The sequence below is a fragment of the Pyrenophora tritici-repentis genome, chromosome 10 (genome assembly GCF_003171515.1).
Source record: "Pyrenophora tritici-repentis strain M4 chromosome 10, whole genome shotgun sequence".
Classification (NCBI taxonomy): Eukaryota; Fungi; Ascomycota; class Dothideomycetes; order Pleosporales; family Pleosporaceae; genus Pyrenophora; species Pyrenophora tritici-repentis.
Genome location: NC_089399.1, coordinates 2,365,544 through 2,381,564, shown reverse-complemented (window position 1 = coordinate 2,381,564; position 16,021 = coordinate 2,365,544). Strand labels below are relative to the sequence as shown.

Here is a 16,021-nt window from a genome sequence, read left to right as displayed (position 1 = left end):
CAGCATCGTATCAAGATAGCGAGGATCTGAAGCCGTATTCTCCTACACAGAAAGATTTTGTCAGTATAAATCTGAACATGCCCTCCATGGTTGAAACGGCACGCTTGAAGCTGTACACTCGTTCCACACTCATTCTTTTTTCCAATCTTTGTCCTTTTCAGTCTTTACATTTTCCATTCTTTTCACATACTCACTCTTGACGAGGATAGAGTTTTCAACCAATTTATCACCAACTTTGATAAGCAAACATGAAGGCCACCATCTACGCTCTCGCCTTCGCTAGCATTGTTAGCGCCCATACCACTGTCTACAGGATCGTTGTCGACGGAAAACCACAGCCCCCCGGAAATGTTCAGGGCGGATATATTGATACTCCACCTAGCAACAGCCCTGTGGTTGATGTCACTTCTCAGGCTATGGAATGTAACGTAGCCGGCATCAAGGCTACCACTTCTGTTGCTGTCAATGGCGGTTCCAATATTGCTGTGTGTATTGACGTTGCACTTTTTCTTTGGCGTATACTGACATGACGCCTTCTAGGTCGAATGGCACCACAACAGCGCTGATGCCGGCGACGACATCGTCGCCACGTCCCACGTTGGACCCATCAATGTCTACATGTCAAAGGCAAGCTCCTCCATGTCCTGGACTAAGATCTCGGCGGAAACCTATGATGGCACATGGCCGGTTACAAAGCTCATCAAAGGTCTCTATACGGGCACGCCCGGCCAGCACAATTTCACCCTCCCCAATGTTGTACCAGGAGATTATGTCATCCGGCCCGAGATCATCGCTCTCCACGAGGGAAACAGGGTAGGTGGTGCGCAATTCTACCAAGAGTGTATTCATGTCAAGGTTAGCGGGTCTGGTACCGCTGTTCTTCCTGCTGGCGTGGCTATCCCTGGCTACGTCACTGCAAACACTCCTGGTGTGCTGTTCGACATTTACAACGGCTTTACCAAGTATCCCAACCCTGGTCCCGAGGTCTGGAATGGGGCTTCTGGCGCTGGTACCCCTCCACCCGCGAAAAGCCCTGTTGCCGCGACTCCATCGCCATCGCCATCGCCATCTCCAGCTCCAGCTTTCAACACCCCTGCTTCCAAGCCTCCTTACAACGTCAATGCTGCTCCCAAACCCGACCCGGTGACTGGACCTGCCTCCAAGCCTCCTTCTAACGTCAATGCTGCTCCCAACCCCGACCCGGCAACTGGACCTGCCTCGAGCACACTTACCACAATGGCTAGGCCCGTTGCTACCCCTAATGATGGCCTCGTACAGCCTTGGGGTCGGTGCGGTGGTCTGGGCTACACGGGCCCCACTACATGTCATTCAAGCTGCCAGTGCAAGAAATGGAACGACTGGTACTCTCAGTGCGTGTAGGGGTATGCTTTCGATGACAGATTTAACGGTCATGAAAGGCTGGGGTTGGCATGGAAAGGCTTTGTTTGTTTGAGTGTTTTGGGAGGGTTGCAGGTTTGCGAAAGGCTTTGTTGACGGTTGTTATTATCTACAGCAGTGGCTTGATGGCCACTTTCGATTCTTGTGTAAATACACGATGGGTGTGATGAGAAGGAATATGCACCTCTTTTAGCTTGGAAGCTTCTCCTTTACGTGATTTCGAATGTACTCTGACGTGTCCACATCGGTGAGGTCTTTCTAGGCACTGTACCTACGTGTCGTGCGTGTTTCGTACATCTGGGGACAGTGGGGAAGCGTGCCACAGTAGGGATAGACGATGACATCCAGGCTCACTGCATGTGTTGTTGAGTGGGACTGCTCCGGTGACGGGCTCGGGCGGAGATGACCACGTCAAAGGGCATGCATGACTAAGCCGGTTATTGTCGCAATAGCACCCTGGCGCCTCATCATCTCCTACGGCAAACGTGCGCCGACACTCGGGGAACCCTACTCAGCAAATCTGCCGCAGATGACAACTCATAACACAACACAAACATGCCTCACTCTCCTTGACTTCTTTAACCCCCCGCAACACTCGCACAACTTATGAGAGCCCATAAACCGCCATCATGATCGCTCCTTCCAGCGCCTGGGTCCGCGTGAGTCTACGTCGCATTCCGAACGCCCCTTCTCCTCGGAACGGCAATACCGGAACTCCTTCACCCTTTGAACACACACGCTTCCGATTCAACCCGCACACATCACGTCGCTACAATGCCCCACGACCAAACGCCGGCCAAATCAATGAGAGTGCGCAGACAATTCCCGGCCCGAGCTGGCTTTGGCTTCAACCCATCATCGAACCCTTCCGCGCATATGGTCGCGTGCAACAAAGAAAGCCGTACATGACACAGTTGATATCTTCGCTGGTCATTTATTTTGTTGGGGATTTGGTGGCGCAGAGTATCTCGCCTACTCCCACCACGGCCGAAAGTCTGGCACTTGCGGATGATGCCGAGGAAAAAGGATGGGTCCAGGAATGGAGCAACAACCGCGACTGGGCACGTACGGGTCGCGCACTTGTCATCGGAGGATTGAGCTCCATTCCATCGTACAAGTGGTTCTTGTGGCTGTCCAACAATTTCAACTACAGCTCAAAGTTGCTCTCCATAACGACAAAGGTGTGTATCTTCTTCCCCACCGCTAGTTGCGTACGCTAACAATGCCCAGGTTACTATAAACCAAGCCTTCTTCACTCCCTTGTTCAACTCGTACTTCTTCGGCATGCAATCCCTTCTTTCAGGCGCATCCGGTGCCGAGATTGTCGAACGAATCAAGAACACAGTTCCAACAAGCTGGCTCAACAGCTGCAAAGTCTGGCCCGCCATCACGGCCTTTAGCTTCACGTACATACCGCTTCAGTACAGGAGCATATTCGGCGGCGTCATCGCAATCGGCTGGCAAACCTATCTCAGCCTGCTCAACCAGAGAGCCGCTGCCAAGGAGGAGAATGGAGCTGAAGCAGAACACGTGCCAGCTGTAAAGACAAGAGTTATGGAGACCAGGGCAGAGCGTGGGCACGGCCAGCAAAAGTGTCCCATGTGATGCACCTGCTACCGGAATTCAACATCAGCAGCGTTTCGGACTCATTGGACGAGTTTCATCGGCTGACGGACTTGAGTCCGACAACACGACATTCACTTTCCTGACTTAGGTCAGCGACTTCTTTTTTCCTTTGTTCAATTGTAGATATCCAAGAGCGAGCACATCGCATATAGACTGGCGTTTGGGGATTTGATACCACGAGTAAACCGCATAGACGATAGGACGCAATAGCCACCATATTATTATCATCACATTAACACATTAACACATCAACATTTACATCAAACCCTTCCCCGAAATATATCCGAGACACGGGTTTTCGATTGATTGCCATTCACTTGCTCATCGGAATACAAGGACCATTATGATCTTCAGAGGACCGCCGGAAAACACTATCCGGAGACCTCAACCAGCCAGGTACACAGCTATATCAGCGTAACAACCATTCTGGCTAGTATCATTCATATAATATGTTGAGGCGTTGCTTCATCCCTGGCCTACGTTACGGGTCGACCCACCCTATGCACCAATGAGACACCAACCAAAGACTTGCCCCCACCCATGCGGCTCTTCGCTGGTGTGTCGGAGTGTGCCAAGCGGACGTCATTTACACAAAAGAAAGCGCTTGCGATAGTGAAATCGGCGCTCTAGAGGAAAATGTTCAGGAGCGCGGTCAAGCGTGTCTTGTGATGTCATGATGTCGACTGTGGAAATAAAAAATGAACAAAAACTTTAATTTCAGTCGGACATTCCGAGTAGCAACACGCTTCTCATATGCATATATTGCAAGACCTTCAGAGAAGTCAATTTCAACCCCCATCCTACAATAGTATCTCATCATGGCACCACCACCCTCTGCAACCCACAGCATGAACTCTGAATCCCACACCTCCACCCACCAACGCTCCGAGCTCTCCAAAATGACCAATCTACCACCCTCCCTAGAGCAAGCACTCTCCCACCTAGACCAGCAGTTCTGGATCTCATGCCCCAAACTCAAGGAAATCGTCCACCGCTTCCGCGAAGAGCTGGAACAAGGCCTCGCCCGCGACGGGCAAAACATACCCATGAACATAAGCTGGGTGCACGCCCTACCCAGCGGCCGGGAAAAGGGAACGATACTAACCCTCGACCTCGGCGGCACCAATCTACGCGTATGTAAAGTGACGTTACTCGGCGACTCCGACGAGCAACAAGGAAGCGACACGCAAAAAAGCGTCTTGGAGCAGGAACAATACAAACTCCCTGCGTCCTTGAAAACAGGGTCCGCAGAGAACCTATGGACATTTATCGCAAAAAAAGTAGCTGCGTTTATAAAATCCAGAGGACTGGATAAACAGTATAACATGCAGAAACGCATGCCTCTTGGCTTCACTTTCTCGTACCCAGCGACACAGCACCGTATCGACCATGCTATCCTGCAGACGTGGACGAAAGGGTTTGATATCCAAGGGGTGGAAGGACAAGATGTCGCGGCGCAACTACGGGAGAAACTTGCAGAGAAGGAACTACCAGTCCAGCTCATCTGTGTTATCAACGATACTGTCGGCGCAATGGTGGCGTCGGCGTATAACGACCCAGATACCATTGTTGGCGCCATCTTCGGTACAGGGTGTAATGCTGCGTACCTCGCCCACGTGTCTAGTATCGGGAAACTGGATCCAAACGATGAGCGCATCACAGCTGCGTCGGCGCATAACGGCGCGAGCAAAGGGGAGGAGATGATGGCGGTGAACTGCGAATACGGTGCGTTCGATAATGCGCATCGCGTGCTACCACGTACCCCGTACGACGAGCGCATCGACGCCGAGAGTCCGCGGCCAGGCGAACAGACGTTTGAGAAGCTATCCGCGGGACTGTATCTAGGCGAGATATTCCGGCTTGTGCTTGTTGATTTGGTGGATAAGGGGCTGGTGTTGCAGGCACAGAGTGAAGACGACGGGTTGAAGAAGCTGTATACGGCGTATACGATTGATACCTCGTTTCTCTCGCAGATTGAAGACGACCAGTCGCCTTTGTTTGCGGATACACGCGAGCTTTTTGCAAAGACACTAGCGCTCGAGCCTTCAGATGTGGATTTGGAGGTTTCGCGTAGGATCGCTGAGATGGTTGCTGTACGTGGTGCGCGTCTGTGTGCGTGCGGTATAGCGGCTATTTGCGGGAAAGAGGGGATCGAGGGGGGAAATGTGGCTGCGGATGGGAGCGTGGCGAATAAACATCCAAAGTTCAAGAAGAGGTGGGCGAGGGCGTTGGGCGAAGTGTTAGATTGGGAGGATGGGGATGGGGAAAAGGGTCCGATTCGCATTACGAGTGCGGAAGATGGGAGCGGTGTTGGTTGTGCGATTATTGCGGCCATGGAGTTGGAGAGGAGGGGGGAGATGTAGATGTGATGGTCTTGATGAATGCAGTGTTTATTCTGGCGTTGGTCACACTGCCACTGCTTCGTTCCATGCATCAACATCTTCATGGCTGTAATGGTAATGCAACTACAGCGAATCCCAAGTGATCCTGCAACTAGATCTATGTTGAGGGGTCATAGAACCTGCCAATGAATGCGACTGCCCTTCTCTTCCACACATTTTGTGTGGTCTTAAGCTTCAATCTCCTGGACCTCGGCATGCCTTCTCGGCTGCGTAATGCTCATGGATTGATGGCGCCTCTGTGGTGCGGACGCCTCGTTCTTCTACACTGCGTCTTCGACACCGGGTATTGGGTTCATGCAGTCTGTCTGTTAATACACAAAAGCCAGACGTACGCGGTCCTCAGTCAGACTCTTCCTCTTCCTCCATAATTTCTTCACATCGTTCCCTAAGCTCTTCCACACCTGCAACACCTTTCCACTTGTCCAGTATCTTGCTAACCTCCTCCCATTCCTTCTCCGCCTCCTCATCTTGCTCTTGGTCAATCAACTCTTGCAGTCGCCTTGGCGTGTCTAGCACCCATTTGACAGTATCCTTTTGTCTCTTCTTCTTCTTCTCTGCCTCGGTTTTGTCTCCCTGGTCTTGTTCGACATTGATGCTAATTCCCAGGCCCTCTTCTTTCGGTTGAGGTATCTCATGCAATGACGAAGATAATGAAGCGGCTGTTTCGGCAATGTGCGAGATGGCAGGACCGAGCGTGTGGGTGGTGGGCGCGAGAGGATCCATGTTACCGCGCATTCGTCGGATTGTGCTGGTAGCAGACAGAAGTTTGGAGTAGTTGTCATAGACGAGGGATTTGCGGTCGCTATCAAGATTCCTGATCTCTAGCAACGAATTAGCTCTCTACACACTCATATAGATATGGATATAGATATGCGCACGTGATATCAAGTCGGCTTCCACCTTTAACACGCCTTTTAGACCCTCTTTCGCAAGTAGAGCTTCGACGAATGCTTCGGCATTGAAGTCGGCAGAATCCAGCTCCGTCAGCGTCTCCTCATCATCGAGTGCTACCTGCGATCTTGACGGCTCTTCGGATATTCTTGCATCGGGCGTTCCATCTCTAGGCCCGTTTTTGAGGCCGTAGAATTCGCGGAGGGCGGCGCGGTTGCGACGTATGGCTTGGGGAGGCCGGTGCGAAGAACTACTGTCGATTGAGGTGCGGGTCAAGGAAGGGCTGCGAACCGAGGAGCTGGGCCGGGGAGATGCTATTATTGACATGTTATTTATCGCTTACAGTGAGGTTGAGGTTTGGTTGTTGGAGTGTTGAAGCTTGAGGTTCTGTAAAGGGCCGAGGCCGGCGTTGTAACGTTAAAAGAGCCCCACGTCATTCTACGCGTCGCGTCTCCCACTCATTTCTACTATGAAAGCTAGACAATACGAATAGGAACCGGGTGCAACTAATCTCCATCATCAATCAATCTCCATCATGGCAGCTAATATTGCAACGGAGCTAACACAGCACCTCAATGCTCGACATCTCTATCCAACTGTGGTATGGCTCCAGGGCTTCCTCTCCACAGTCCGACCAAATACTCCGCTGCCCGCCATCAAGCAAACTGCACTCTTTCGCCTTCTGGCTACTGACATCACCAACTCGCTCAGCCAACCAGCCGCCTCTCTGTTCCCGTCCGACATACTCAAAGGTACTACTCAGACCCGCATCGTCGCTGGTCCAGTCGTATGTCAAGTGCTCGACATTGAAGACATTGGCCACTCGCGCTGGTCACAGGTTGAATCAATCGAAGCCAGAGAGCGAGGTGAGATGACCAAAGGACGGGAGATTGTGCGTGTCGTAGAGCAAGAGAATGAAGGCACTACCGAAGCTGCAGCGCCTGTTCAGAGCAAAGGGCCTTTCAAGTTATTGCTGCAAGATGCGAAAGGCTTGACAATTTACGCCTTGGACTTGAGAGGTATTGATGGCATCAACACAAACATGGTCATGGGCCTCAAGCTTGTTCTGCGCAATTTTGACGTTCGGAGAGGCGTAGTCATGCTCGAGCCTGGTAATGTTCAGGTTGTGGGTGGGAAGCTGGAGGCGCTTGATAAAGCCTGGAAAGAGGGGAGGAAAGATAGGCTGATGGCCGCGGCAAGAACGATGGGACAAACTGCGGGGTAATCAGTTGGATTTCTTCCAGCTGCATCCTCCAGCTCATCCTCCAGCTCATCCTCCAGCTCATCCATTCAAGAACACCAGTCAACTGCAATCCTACTGCAAACATGTTTTGCGAAACATGCATCGGGTTTCTACAGCACCATCGCAATCTCCTCTTTTCAGACATCACAGCCGACTCATGTGATTTGGTGAGAAGCTCAAGCAACTTCTTGCTAGCTGTCACTGATAATGCTCAAGGAATACGGTCTCCACCGGACATGCGCCTCTCTTGCTGCATCTGCGGCCAACCATTGTCCAATCTGCCATCAGCTTTGGGATCAAGTCCAAGGATCCGAACGAGAAGCCTTACTTTCCGCCGAGTTGAGCCGTGATGTGTCTCAAGATTTTGTTCAAAGTCGTGTAGATCTACAATCCACGTTCATCACGATAGCGAAACTTACAAGATACGAGGAACTTCAAGAGACTGGCATAAGTATTTACTTGCGCACTGTACTACTTACGCGACGAATTTACAAATCTCTACTTCAGCTTGAAAAAAGAAGTCGGTATGTTGTTTTTCATGGGACAGGACGCAGACCAACTGAGTGTAACACAGATTATGTTGACAACCGAATTACCACTGACAACACATCTTCGGATGAGTCTATTCAAGTAGCATCTAGGTGGCTTCAACGTTGTAATGAGCGTCATGAGAAATGCAAGATGAAGGAGTACGGCGATACTTGGTATCCAACGCGTCTCTTGGACCTCTATGATGCCGCCCCTGATAGTACACACGTACGGCTCATTCATACGGCTCAAGAACTGCCACTTGGTCCTTATTCCACCCTAAGTCATCGTTGGGGCGGCACGAAACCTTTACAGCTTACGGGAGCATTGTTGCGTAACTCGCAAATCAGATTCCAAGTTACAAACATGCCCAAAACATTACAGGAGGTAATACAGGTATCCAAGAGACTCGGGATTCGTTACATGTGGATTGATTCTTTGTGTATCAATCAGGAAAAGGATGATCTTCGGGATTGGCAAAGTGAAGTAAGTTTGATGGGCTTGATTTGCTCACACTCATTTTGCAATATATCGGCCACAGATAATGAGAACAGTACTGAGGGAATTTTTCGTACACGTTCACCTCAGACTCAAGGTCACTGGACAGTCAAGGTTGACTTGACTGACCTCGAGCCAAATGGGGGCCTAGTTGATTGTGTCATGATTCCCCAATTCTTCTGGGAGTACAACATTACGAATGCACCGCTGAGCGGCCGTGGATGAGTCTTCCAGGAGAGATTGCTTACACCACGGGTCCTTCACTTTGGCCGCCGTCAGCTGTTCTGGGAGTGCCGCGAACTCGCGGCGAGCGAGTCGTTTCCTGATGGATTGCCGACAGCGTACAAATCCAATGATTGAATTGTCGATGGTTTTATCAAACTGTCATTTGCACAACACCATCTACCAGAAATTCTTGCTGCAGAGGACAATTACTGGCTGACTTTCTGGTGGAAAACTGTGGTACCAACATATACGCAAACGAGTTTAACATACCCAAGCGACAGATTAATAGCACTTTCCGGCATTGCCAAATACGTCATGTCTCGCATGCGATGCACGTACGTCGCTGGTATATGGCGAGAGCATCTCGAAAAGACTTTGACGTGGTATCCGCCGATTGATTCCACCGGTTCCCGTCCAAAGGTCTATGTTGCACCCTCTTGGTCGTGGGCATCTCTTAATGGAGGTGTAGAAGCTTCAATGGGGCGCTATAAAGACGTCGATTACGCCATCCATGTCGAAGATGTGGCTCTGACCTATGCAACTGAGGACGTGACAGGTGCAGTGACAGGTGGATGGTTGGATCTGCGTGGATCTTTGAAACCCATGAAGCTACATCTAGTAGAGTATGAGGATGATTTTTCCTGGTGTATGACGCTCAATCGAGATTTTGCTCGAAAACAAGACGAGACAGACAAGTATGAACAACGGGAGTTCCTACACCCCGCTCGCGTCTCGCTCGACATCGATCCAATGAGTGATACCGAGTTCGATGACGACAATACAGAAGGACATTTGTTCTTTATGCCAGTCTGCAAGACGAAAGACTATTCTCAGAGCTTGATGGTGAGGCTGGCCGATGAAGCAACACCGTCATTTCAAAGAATCGGGTGATAGGGACTCGGACAGGAGAAAAGGAAAAGCAAGTATGGAAAGAGTTGGACGAAGAAACAAAAGCTCGTCTACCGTGCTTACGCTACGAGAACGGCCTTCACACCATCCGAATAATCTAGACCGCCATCTAGACAAGGCCAAGCCCAGCAAAGAACATAGCCCTAACAAACAAAGAATCCCCATCTCTGCCGTTCCCCAAATAAAATAAATCTAGACTCCCACGCCTCTCCGTAAGATGCATCCAGAACGCCTCTGACGAGCACCTTCCCGCATCGGCATTGATATTCAGGGTTCAATTCAGGGTTCGCCATGCGTGTAATAACTAGCGGGTGAAAGTGGGGCCAAAAAAAGCTAGCGTTTACCTTTACCAAGAGCAACGGCGATCCCCCAATCACCTAGGCGTACGCAACACAAGCCATGGCATGCGCGTCGCCCAGTCAGCACCCCAGTGACGTAGTGGTAGTGCGGCATGTATATGTAGACCTTGTCCAGTCCGCGGCTGCAAAGAAGAGACGTCAGAGTGTAATCACTTTTCAATCAGACTAAACTTTTTTCTTGAATTACCAATCGATTAGAACGTATTCAGTATGGCTAGTGCAGATGTTTCGTCGGCTCAGTTCCAGGGTATGTTTGTTGTCGTTAACTAGCCCCCCTTACTCTCGGGTTGGGTTTTTTTTGTAGAACCGGGTTATCAACGCTGTAGCACAACATTACTAACGCTGCTGTAAAGAACCGCCTGTGAACGAAATCCCAGAGGCTAATACCGGTACTTCTACGTCTTCAATCAACGATACCATCGACGCGCAGTTCCAAGGTAAGTCCGCTCATTCGTTCCATCACCTTCTTCCTACATCGTCCACACGCATGTTTACTACATCCCCATCACCTGATTACTAACAACCACTCAGAACCCATACCCGCGCCTGCACAAGCATCTACATCCACATCTTCTTCCACCTTAACCTCAACATCAACATCAACGCCAACACCCTCTTCCAACAACAACGACGACACCACCGCTCTGCACAAGACTACGACTGAGAAACTCAAGGATGCAGTGAAGAAGCCGTTTGGTGGTGGTGGTGGTGGTGGTGGTGCAGAAGGCGGATCGCACATGTTGGGTAAAAAAGAGATTACGTCGCCGGAGATGGCGGCTGCGAATGAGGTGCTTACGGCTAAGGAGTTGAAGTCGCCGTGAGTGGGTGGGTTGTTTGTGGGGTGGGTGGGGGTGTTAGGGAGAAGAGGGGGAGGAGGAGGGGAAGGGGGGATGGACGGATGACTGAGAGGGTTGTTGCAGTTGTCTGGTTGATGTTGAGTTCGTCCAAGATTTATGGCGTGGATGTAGAGCATAGGTGCGCCTTTTCTTTTAATCGGTCAGTCATCAAGGTTGCGTCTCCTTTGCAAATTGGTATGTCTTGGTAGCTTCATAAAGCTACATCAGAAAGCTCACTCGACATGAGCACGTCAGCATAAACGTAAAAAGCAAGAAGTCATGAGGAAAGATTATGTATTGCAAAAGAGGTAGTGGGTAACCTATATCGACAGAGAAGAAATAAAGACTCAGGCTTTTGCCCCAAGGCAATAAAGAAGAGGAAGAAAAAGGGAAATGCACCCGATATTCCTCCACCATTACCATGTCATCCATTCGCAATCGTTTCCATATGAACATGCATGTGCAGTCGATGAAATCCCACACCACCTCTTCAAGTTTCCGATGAACTACCTAAGTCCAGAGCGCCGTCTGGTTGAGGTACAAATCGCACTCGTGCGGGTGCTGGAGGCAGTACTTTGGCATCAGCGGGCTGGCGCTCACACCGTTGGCGACGAGGTACTCCCTGAAGTTGAGGATCCTTTGTGTGAGCTCTGTAGTCCTCTTGTTGCCCTTTGAGTCACGGTTGCCAGACCACACGAGTTCAGCGAGGGCCGCAGCACGCGGCCACATCTTCTGACTCACGACCGCGTCATCGACTTGCTCACTCCAGAGAGGAGCGATGGCGCCTTGGATGAGCTTCTTCTGGGCATCAGTCATGTTGAGCGTAAAGTCGTAGTCATAGATGCGCTGCCAAGTCTTGTAAGGAGCGCACCAGGAGCCGCCGCCTCCGCCCCAGTTGAAGTTGAGGATGGAAGTGTCGTTTGCGTTTGGGTTGACCATGACGTTGTAGCGGGGGTCGTTGCCGACCCAGCCGCCGTAGCCGCAGTCGAGGTACATGAAGTCTGAGCTAGAGACGATGACGCGGTAGCCCTGGGCGGTGAGGTTGCTGATGTGGTCGAGGCCGTTGTTCCAGGCTTGGAGGATGATGTCCTTTGGCACGTTGCCCGTGGCGGCTACGTCGGCGGACAGCTTGACGTCTTCCCACATGACAAGCGTCTTGTTTGCGATGCTGCGGAAGTTTGGGATGGCGCGGTCGACCCAGACTTGGTAGAGGTCGCCCATAGACTTTCCGCTGTTGAAGAAAGCAAGGGCCGGGGCGGAGAAGTTGTTGCAATTTGCGAAGAGCTCGTCGCCGCCAATGTGGAACCAGTTGTCGGGGAAAATCGATGTCATTTCCTTGTACACTTGGCCTGTGACTTCGTACGTCTTGTTGTTCAAGATGTCGAGTTGGCCTGGGTTGGGCTGCACGGCAGTGTGCTTGGGCCAGTCGTCGTTGGACCACCAGCTGTCCTCGCAGGTTACAATGTTCTCGTCAATCTGGGTCCAGCCGGAGCTGGCGTGGCCGGGCATGTCAATCTCGGGGATGACGCGGATACCACGTGCAGCGGCGTAGCTGACAATCTCCTTGAGCGTGTCTTGGGTGAACATCTCGTTGGCAGAGTATGCGTCTTCTGTCATGGTAGGGTACTGCTTGACTTCAACGGGCCAGGACTGAGAGTCGACGAGATGCCAGTGGAGGACGTTGAGCTTGGCAAGGGCCATGGCGTTGAGTTGCTCTTCGATCTTGGCCTTGGAGATGAAGTTGCGGCCAGTGTCAATCATGATGCCACGGACGGGGTAGAGAGGCCAGTCCACGATGCTGACGGGCTGCTCAATAATAAGCTTGCCAGTGCCGTCGCTGATGACGATTTGCTGGAGGGTGGTGAGAGCATGGAGGGCACCGTAGACGGTCTGAGCTGTAATGAAGAGAGTATCAGAGCCTTGCTTGAGGTTGAGAGTGTAGGATTCCTCGACGCCGTGTTGAAGGTCGGCATTGGGGTGAACCAGAGTGATCCTGACACTTTTTACCGAGCCCGTGCAGTTTCCAGCCGGTGGCGCGTTATATTGCCTCTTATGCTTGCGCCTAGATGCTTTCGTTGTGGAGCCTGGGAACGGTTCAAACTCCCTAACTGGGGCTTCAACGGCTTGAGGAACCCACTTGAGCGTGGTGATGCTCTTCTTGGTACGGTCCACAGCATCGCTGAGAAGCTTTGACTCTGGAACATCGAATGAAGCAGAAGGGTCAAAGGAGAAGCAGCCAGAGTTACCCCAGACAATGTTTCTTGGTGCGGGAAGAGGGTTGGCAGCAACAGCCTCAGCATGCCCGGGGAACAAGGCAGCGGCCGTGACCACAGAGGCCAGGATGAAGTCGCGCATGATTGTCGGTTGAGGATGAAGAAAGCGGAAAGAGTAGCTCGATACCTGGATACAATAAAGTGGGTGAGAGGGCAGCTATAAAAAGGAACGACAAACGCCTCCACGCACGCGATGATCAAAGGAACAACCAGTTGCGGCGTCAGGTTGTGGCGTGGGTGACCAAGAGCTATATTGCCCAGGATTCGCATTGACCAGTTCAGCTTGACTCCACAGGCCAGCTGGGTAATTGATCGACCCGGTTAGCGCAGTCACTAATTCACCCTCCAAGGCGCGCAGTCCAGGAGATTGCAAGGGTTTGCTGGCCAGAGGCTTCCCCTGGCCGCAGCTAGACCAACCGCATGCCAGATTGCTTGCTCAGCCTTGCTGCAGGAGAGAGCCTCTTGTCAGATTCACACGGTACCATAGACCTTGTGGCTGCTTTCGTGTTGTAACCTACCCCTCCCTCGGTCACACAGCTGGGCTTCGCATACGGCTAAACGACGTCTCATTACCACACACTTGACAGCCCATCTTGCAGCTATCTTGCAGCCTGTGGCCATGGTTGCCCTGCACGGTCCCGTCCCAGAAGTTAAGCGGAGTGGCTTGGAGTGAATGGGCGCCTATCCCCACCACCCGGCCGCCGATCGGTCCTATCCTACTACCGGTAGAACAAACGGCTGACAAGCCAGTATGCATGTCTAGTGCTACCTTGATCCACACTAAATTTGCTCCTATGGCTACCGAGTCTCCTGGTTCATCTGGGGTAGACGTGCATTCTGGGGGTTTCATGTCCCCGCCTGGTATAGAGAAGCGTGGGTTGGTGACGGTAGAAACAGGTACACAGCTCAAGGTCGTAGTCACAACGCGCAGGCCGAGAGAGCCCCACCCTCTTCCGACTATTTACGTGGATAAACTAGCCGACTCTTTGACAACTCGGCTGTCAACATGTCTCACCGAACAATCGGCCTTTGTGCGCGTGTAACTGTCACTTGTCACTTGCCTAGCAGGGTCTTTGACAGTCATCACGAGCTGCAGTCATATGTCTCATTGGCCCTCCGTCTGCCGATGTATCAACGACGACAACTTCATTGTACTGCCGAATCTACATGATGACGTTGGCCCGTCATGGCCAATAAAATGCCATGTCAGACCAACCATTTACCCATCAGTTTCAAGTTATATTTAGTTGCATAACAGCCGTTCGGGCCGTCCAAAGGGCCGCATCAGATGGTTATGCCGAGAATCCAACTGCCAGGATGGAGTTTTGCGTATTGCTTACCATATGACGCATGATCTTTCGGTGTTCCGTCGCTACTAACAGTTAGTTGCTCGGAAGAGAGCCAGTAGAAGTAGCAGTTGCGAGCGACGCTGCAACCGTAGGCTCTGTAACGTTCTCGTGATATTGGCTCGCTTTGATCTGATCCCAATCGGGTGCAGGCGCACTCAGCAGTTTGCAAACATTTCGCCGCCGATGTCTGAAGTCATCGTACAAGTTCTTCCAAATGCGTCTCTCTGCACAAGTGCCTTCATGACTGCCGCCGCAATCCGGTTGGGTCTCTTCGACTCCCTTCTGAGGCCACATGAACCACGGCGGCGGCAGCGGGCGGTCACTAAATTGGACCAACTTGGCCTCTTTGTAGATCTTTTCGGCATCCCATAGCTCGTTCGGATCGCCGAGATAGTCGGTGTGGTCGTGACGTCTAAATTCGGCCGTGCGTAGAGCGTAAGGTCGGTGTGGGAGTACCAGTGCGCTCTCCTCGTATCGTTCGTTGAGGATCTCCATGTCGAACCTGTGCATCTGTACCAGTGCACTGTCCCCTCCCCCTTCCATACGCCTTTTGAAAATCTCCAGTTCTCTCGGATTCGGTTTGATAACCATGAGTGTTGACGACAAGGGCCATGGCTTGCTATCAGTCCCGTACGCGCGCGGCATTGCTATCGGCGTCGAAGGGAGGAGGAAGAGCTCGTCAAGGGAGTCAAGAAGCGTCAAATCCGATTCTAGGGCGATTACGCGATCGTAGTACTCAAGGGAGAAGGCCATGAACTTGGTTACCGTCTCATCCCATACCCAATCTCCTGCAAGGCCGTTAGCTGTCTTGCCTTACTGTATCTGTGCAACACATACCCTGTGTACGACCTGCCACCTGAAGCGGCTTGACGGGATAAAGCTTCGCTTTGTAGGTATCGCGTGCCAAAATGAGCAATTGACTGTCTCGATCCTTGGAGCTATCCACTTTGGTATCCCAGTGCTCAGGGTAGAAGAGGACGCGGTCTGCCTTGCTCCCGAATCGAGCGAGCGCGTCGAGAATCATGACGGCATGACAAAGGCTCGCTGTATCGGTTGCGTACACGCTGTAAGCATAGTATTTCCAGTTGACTTGGACATGGTCAGCCTCAGCTTTCGCCTGACGCGATGGGTAGAGGATCCAGCAGATGACGAGAAAGGCAACAGCGTAGTATGCGTAACGGCGGCGTAGGCGGAACGATGACCATTCACTCTCTTCTGCATACCGCGGCAATTCATCTGATCTCCGCCGACGCATGATTGATTTGACGCGAAATTGGTGCTAGCATTCTGAGCAAGTGCATGGTCGTTGGGACGTTTATGACGGAGGTGCGACGCGAGATCGCGGAGGTTGCATGGAAACCCCCGGACGAGTAAGGGCAGCTTCACAACTAAAACCAAGTTTCTAGCCTTCACATCAATGCACTAAAACAAGCATAATTTCGCAATGTGGAGTTGACATGTCTTGATTCATCGTCATATGCCAG

The 16,021-nt window shown here is 51.6% G+C and overlaps 8 protein-coding genes across 8 annotated transcripts; 5 read left to right on the top strand and 3 right to left on the bottom strand.

Moving 5' to 3' along the window:
• Nucleotides 1-248: 248 nt before the first annotated feature.
• PtrM4_047380 (uncharacterized protein) lies at nt 249-1,524 on the top strand (the record flags this gene model as incomplete). Its single annotated transcript, XM_066104726.1, has 3 exons — nt 249-485; nt 541-1,009; nt 1,517-1,524. The coding sequence occupies 3 exons, from the start codon at nt 249-251 to the stop codon at nt 1,522-1,524; spliced, it is 714 nt and encodes a 237-aa protein (XP_065959290.1).
• A 503-nt stretch (nt 1,525-2,027) lies between these two features.
• PtrM4_047370 (Mpv17-PMP22 domain containing protein) lies at nt 2,028-3,003 on the top strand (the record flags this gene model as incomplete). The annotated part of the gene is made up of 2 exons (XM_001936570.2): nt 2,028-2,579; nt 2,629-3,003. 2 exons carry the CDS (start codon nt 2,028-2,030, stop codon nt 3,001-3,003), a joined length of 927 nt encoding a protein of 308 aa, XP_001936605.1.
• An 839-nt stretch (nt 3,004-3,842) lies between these two features.
• On the top strand, nt 3,843-5,268 carry PtrM4_047360 (Hexokinase; the record flags this gene model as incomplete). The annotated part of the gene is made up of 2 exons (XM_066104725.1): nt 3,843-5,117; nt 5,263-5,268. The coding sequence occupies 2 exons, from the start codon at nt 3,843-3,845 to the stop codon at nt 5,266-5,268; spliced, it is 1,281 nt and encodes a 426-aa protein (XP_065959289.1).
• Nucleotides 5,269-5,765: 497 nt separating this feature from the next.
• Nucleotides 5,766-6,644, bottom strand: PtrM4_047350 (Vps51 domain containing protein; the record flags this gene model as incomplete). Its single annotated transcript, XM_066104724.1, has 3 exons — nt 5,766-5,859; nt 5,914-6,247; nt 6,305-6,644. 3 exons carry the CDS (start codon nt 6,642-6,644, stop codon nt 5,766-5,768), a joined length of 768 nt encoding a protein of 255 aa, XP_065959288.1.
• A 208-nt stretch (nt 6,645-6,852) lies between these two features.
• PtrM4_047340 (DUF1767 domain containing protein) lies at nt 6,853-7,542 on the top strand (the record flags this gene model as incomplete). Its single annotated transcript, XM_001936567.1, has 1 exon — nt 6,853-7,542. The coding sequence occupies one exon, from the start codon at nt 6,853-6,855 to the stop codon at nt 7,540-7,542; it is 690 nt and encodes a 229-aa protein (XP_001936602.1).
• A 1,584-nt stretch (nt 7,543-9,126) lies between these two features.
• PtrM4_047330 (uncharacterized protein) lies at nt 9,127-9,702 on the top strand (the record flags this gene model as incomplete). The annotated part of the gene is made up of 1 exon (XM_001936566.2): nt 9,127-9,702. The coding sequence occupies one exon, from the start codon at nt 9,127-9,129 to the stop codon at nt 9,700-9,702; it is 576 nt and encodes a 191-aa protein (XP_001936601.2).
• Nucleotides 9,703-11,425: 1,723 nt separating this feature from the next.
• PtrM4_047320 (Chb, N-acetyl-beta-hexosaminidase) lies at nt 11,426-13,270 on the bottom strand (the record flags this gene model as incomplete). The annotated part of the gene is made up of 1 exon (XM_001936564.2): nt 11,426-13,270. One exon carries the CDS (start codon nt 13,268-13,270, stop codon nt 11,426-11,428), a length of 1,845 nt encoding a protein of 614 aa, XP_001936599.1.
• A 1,300-nt stretch (nt 13,271-14,570) lies between these two features.
• Nucleotides 14,571-15,792, bottom strand: PtrM4_047310 (Alpha-N-acetylglucosamine transferase; the record flags this gene model as incomplete). The annotated part of the gene is made up of 2 exons (XM_001936563.1): nt 14,571-15,325; nt 15,375-15,792. The coding sequence occupies 2 exons, from the start codon at nt 15,790-15,792 to the stop codon at nt 14,571-14,573; spliced, it is 1,173 nt and encodes a 390-aa protein (XP_001936598.1).
• Between the last annotated feature and the right edge of the window lie 229 nt (nt 15,793-16,021).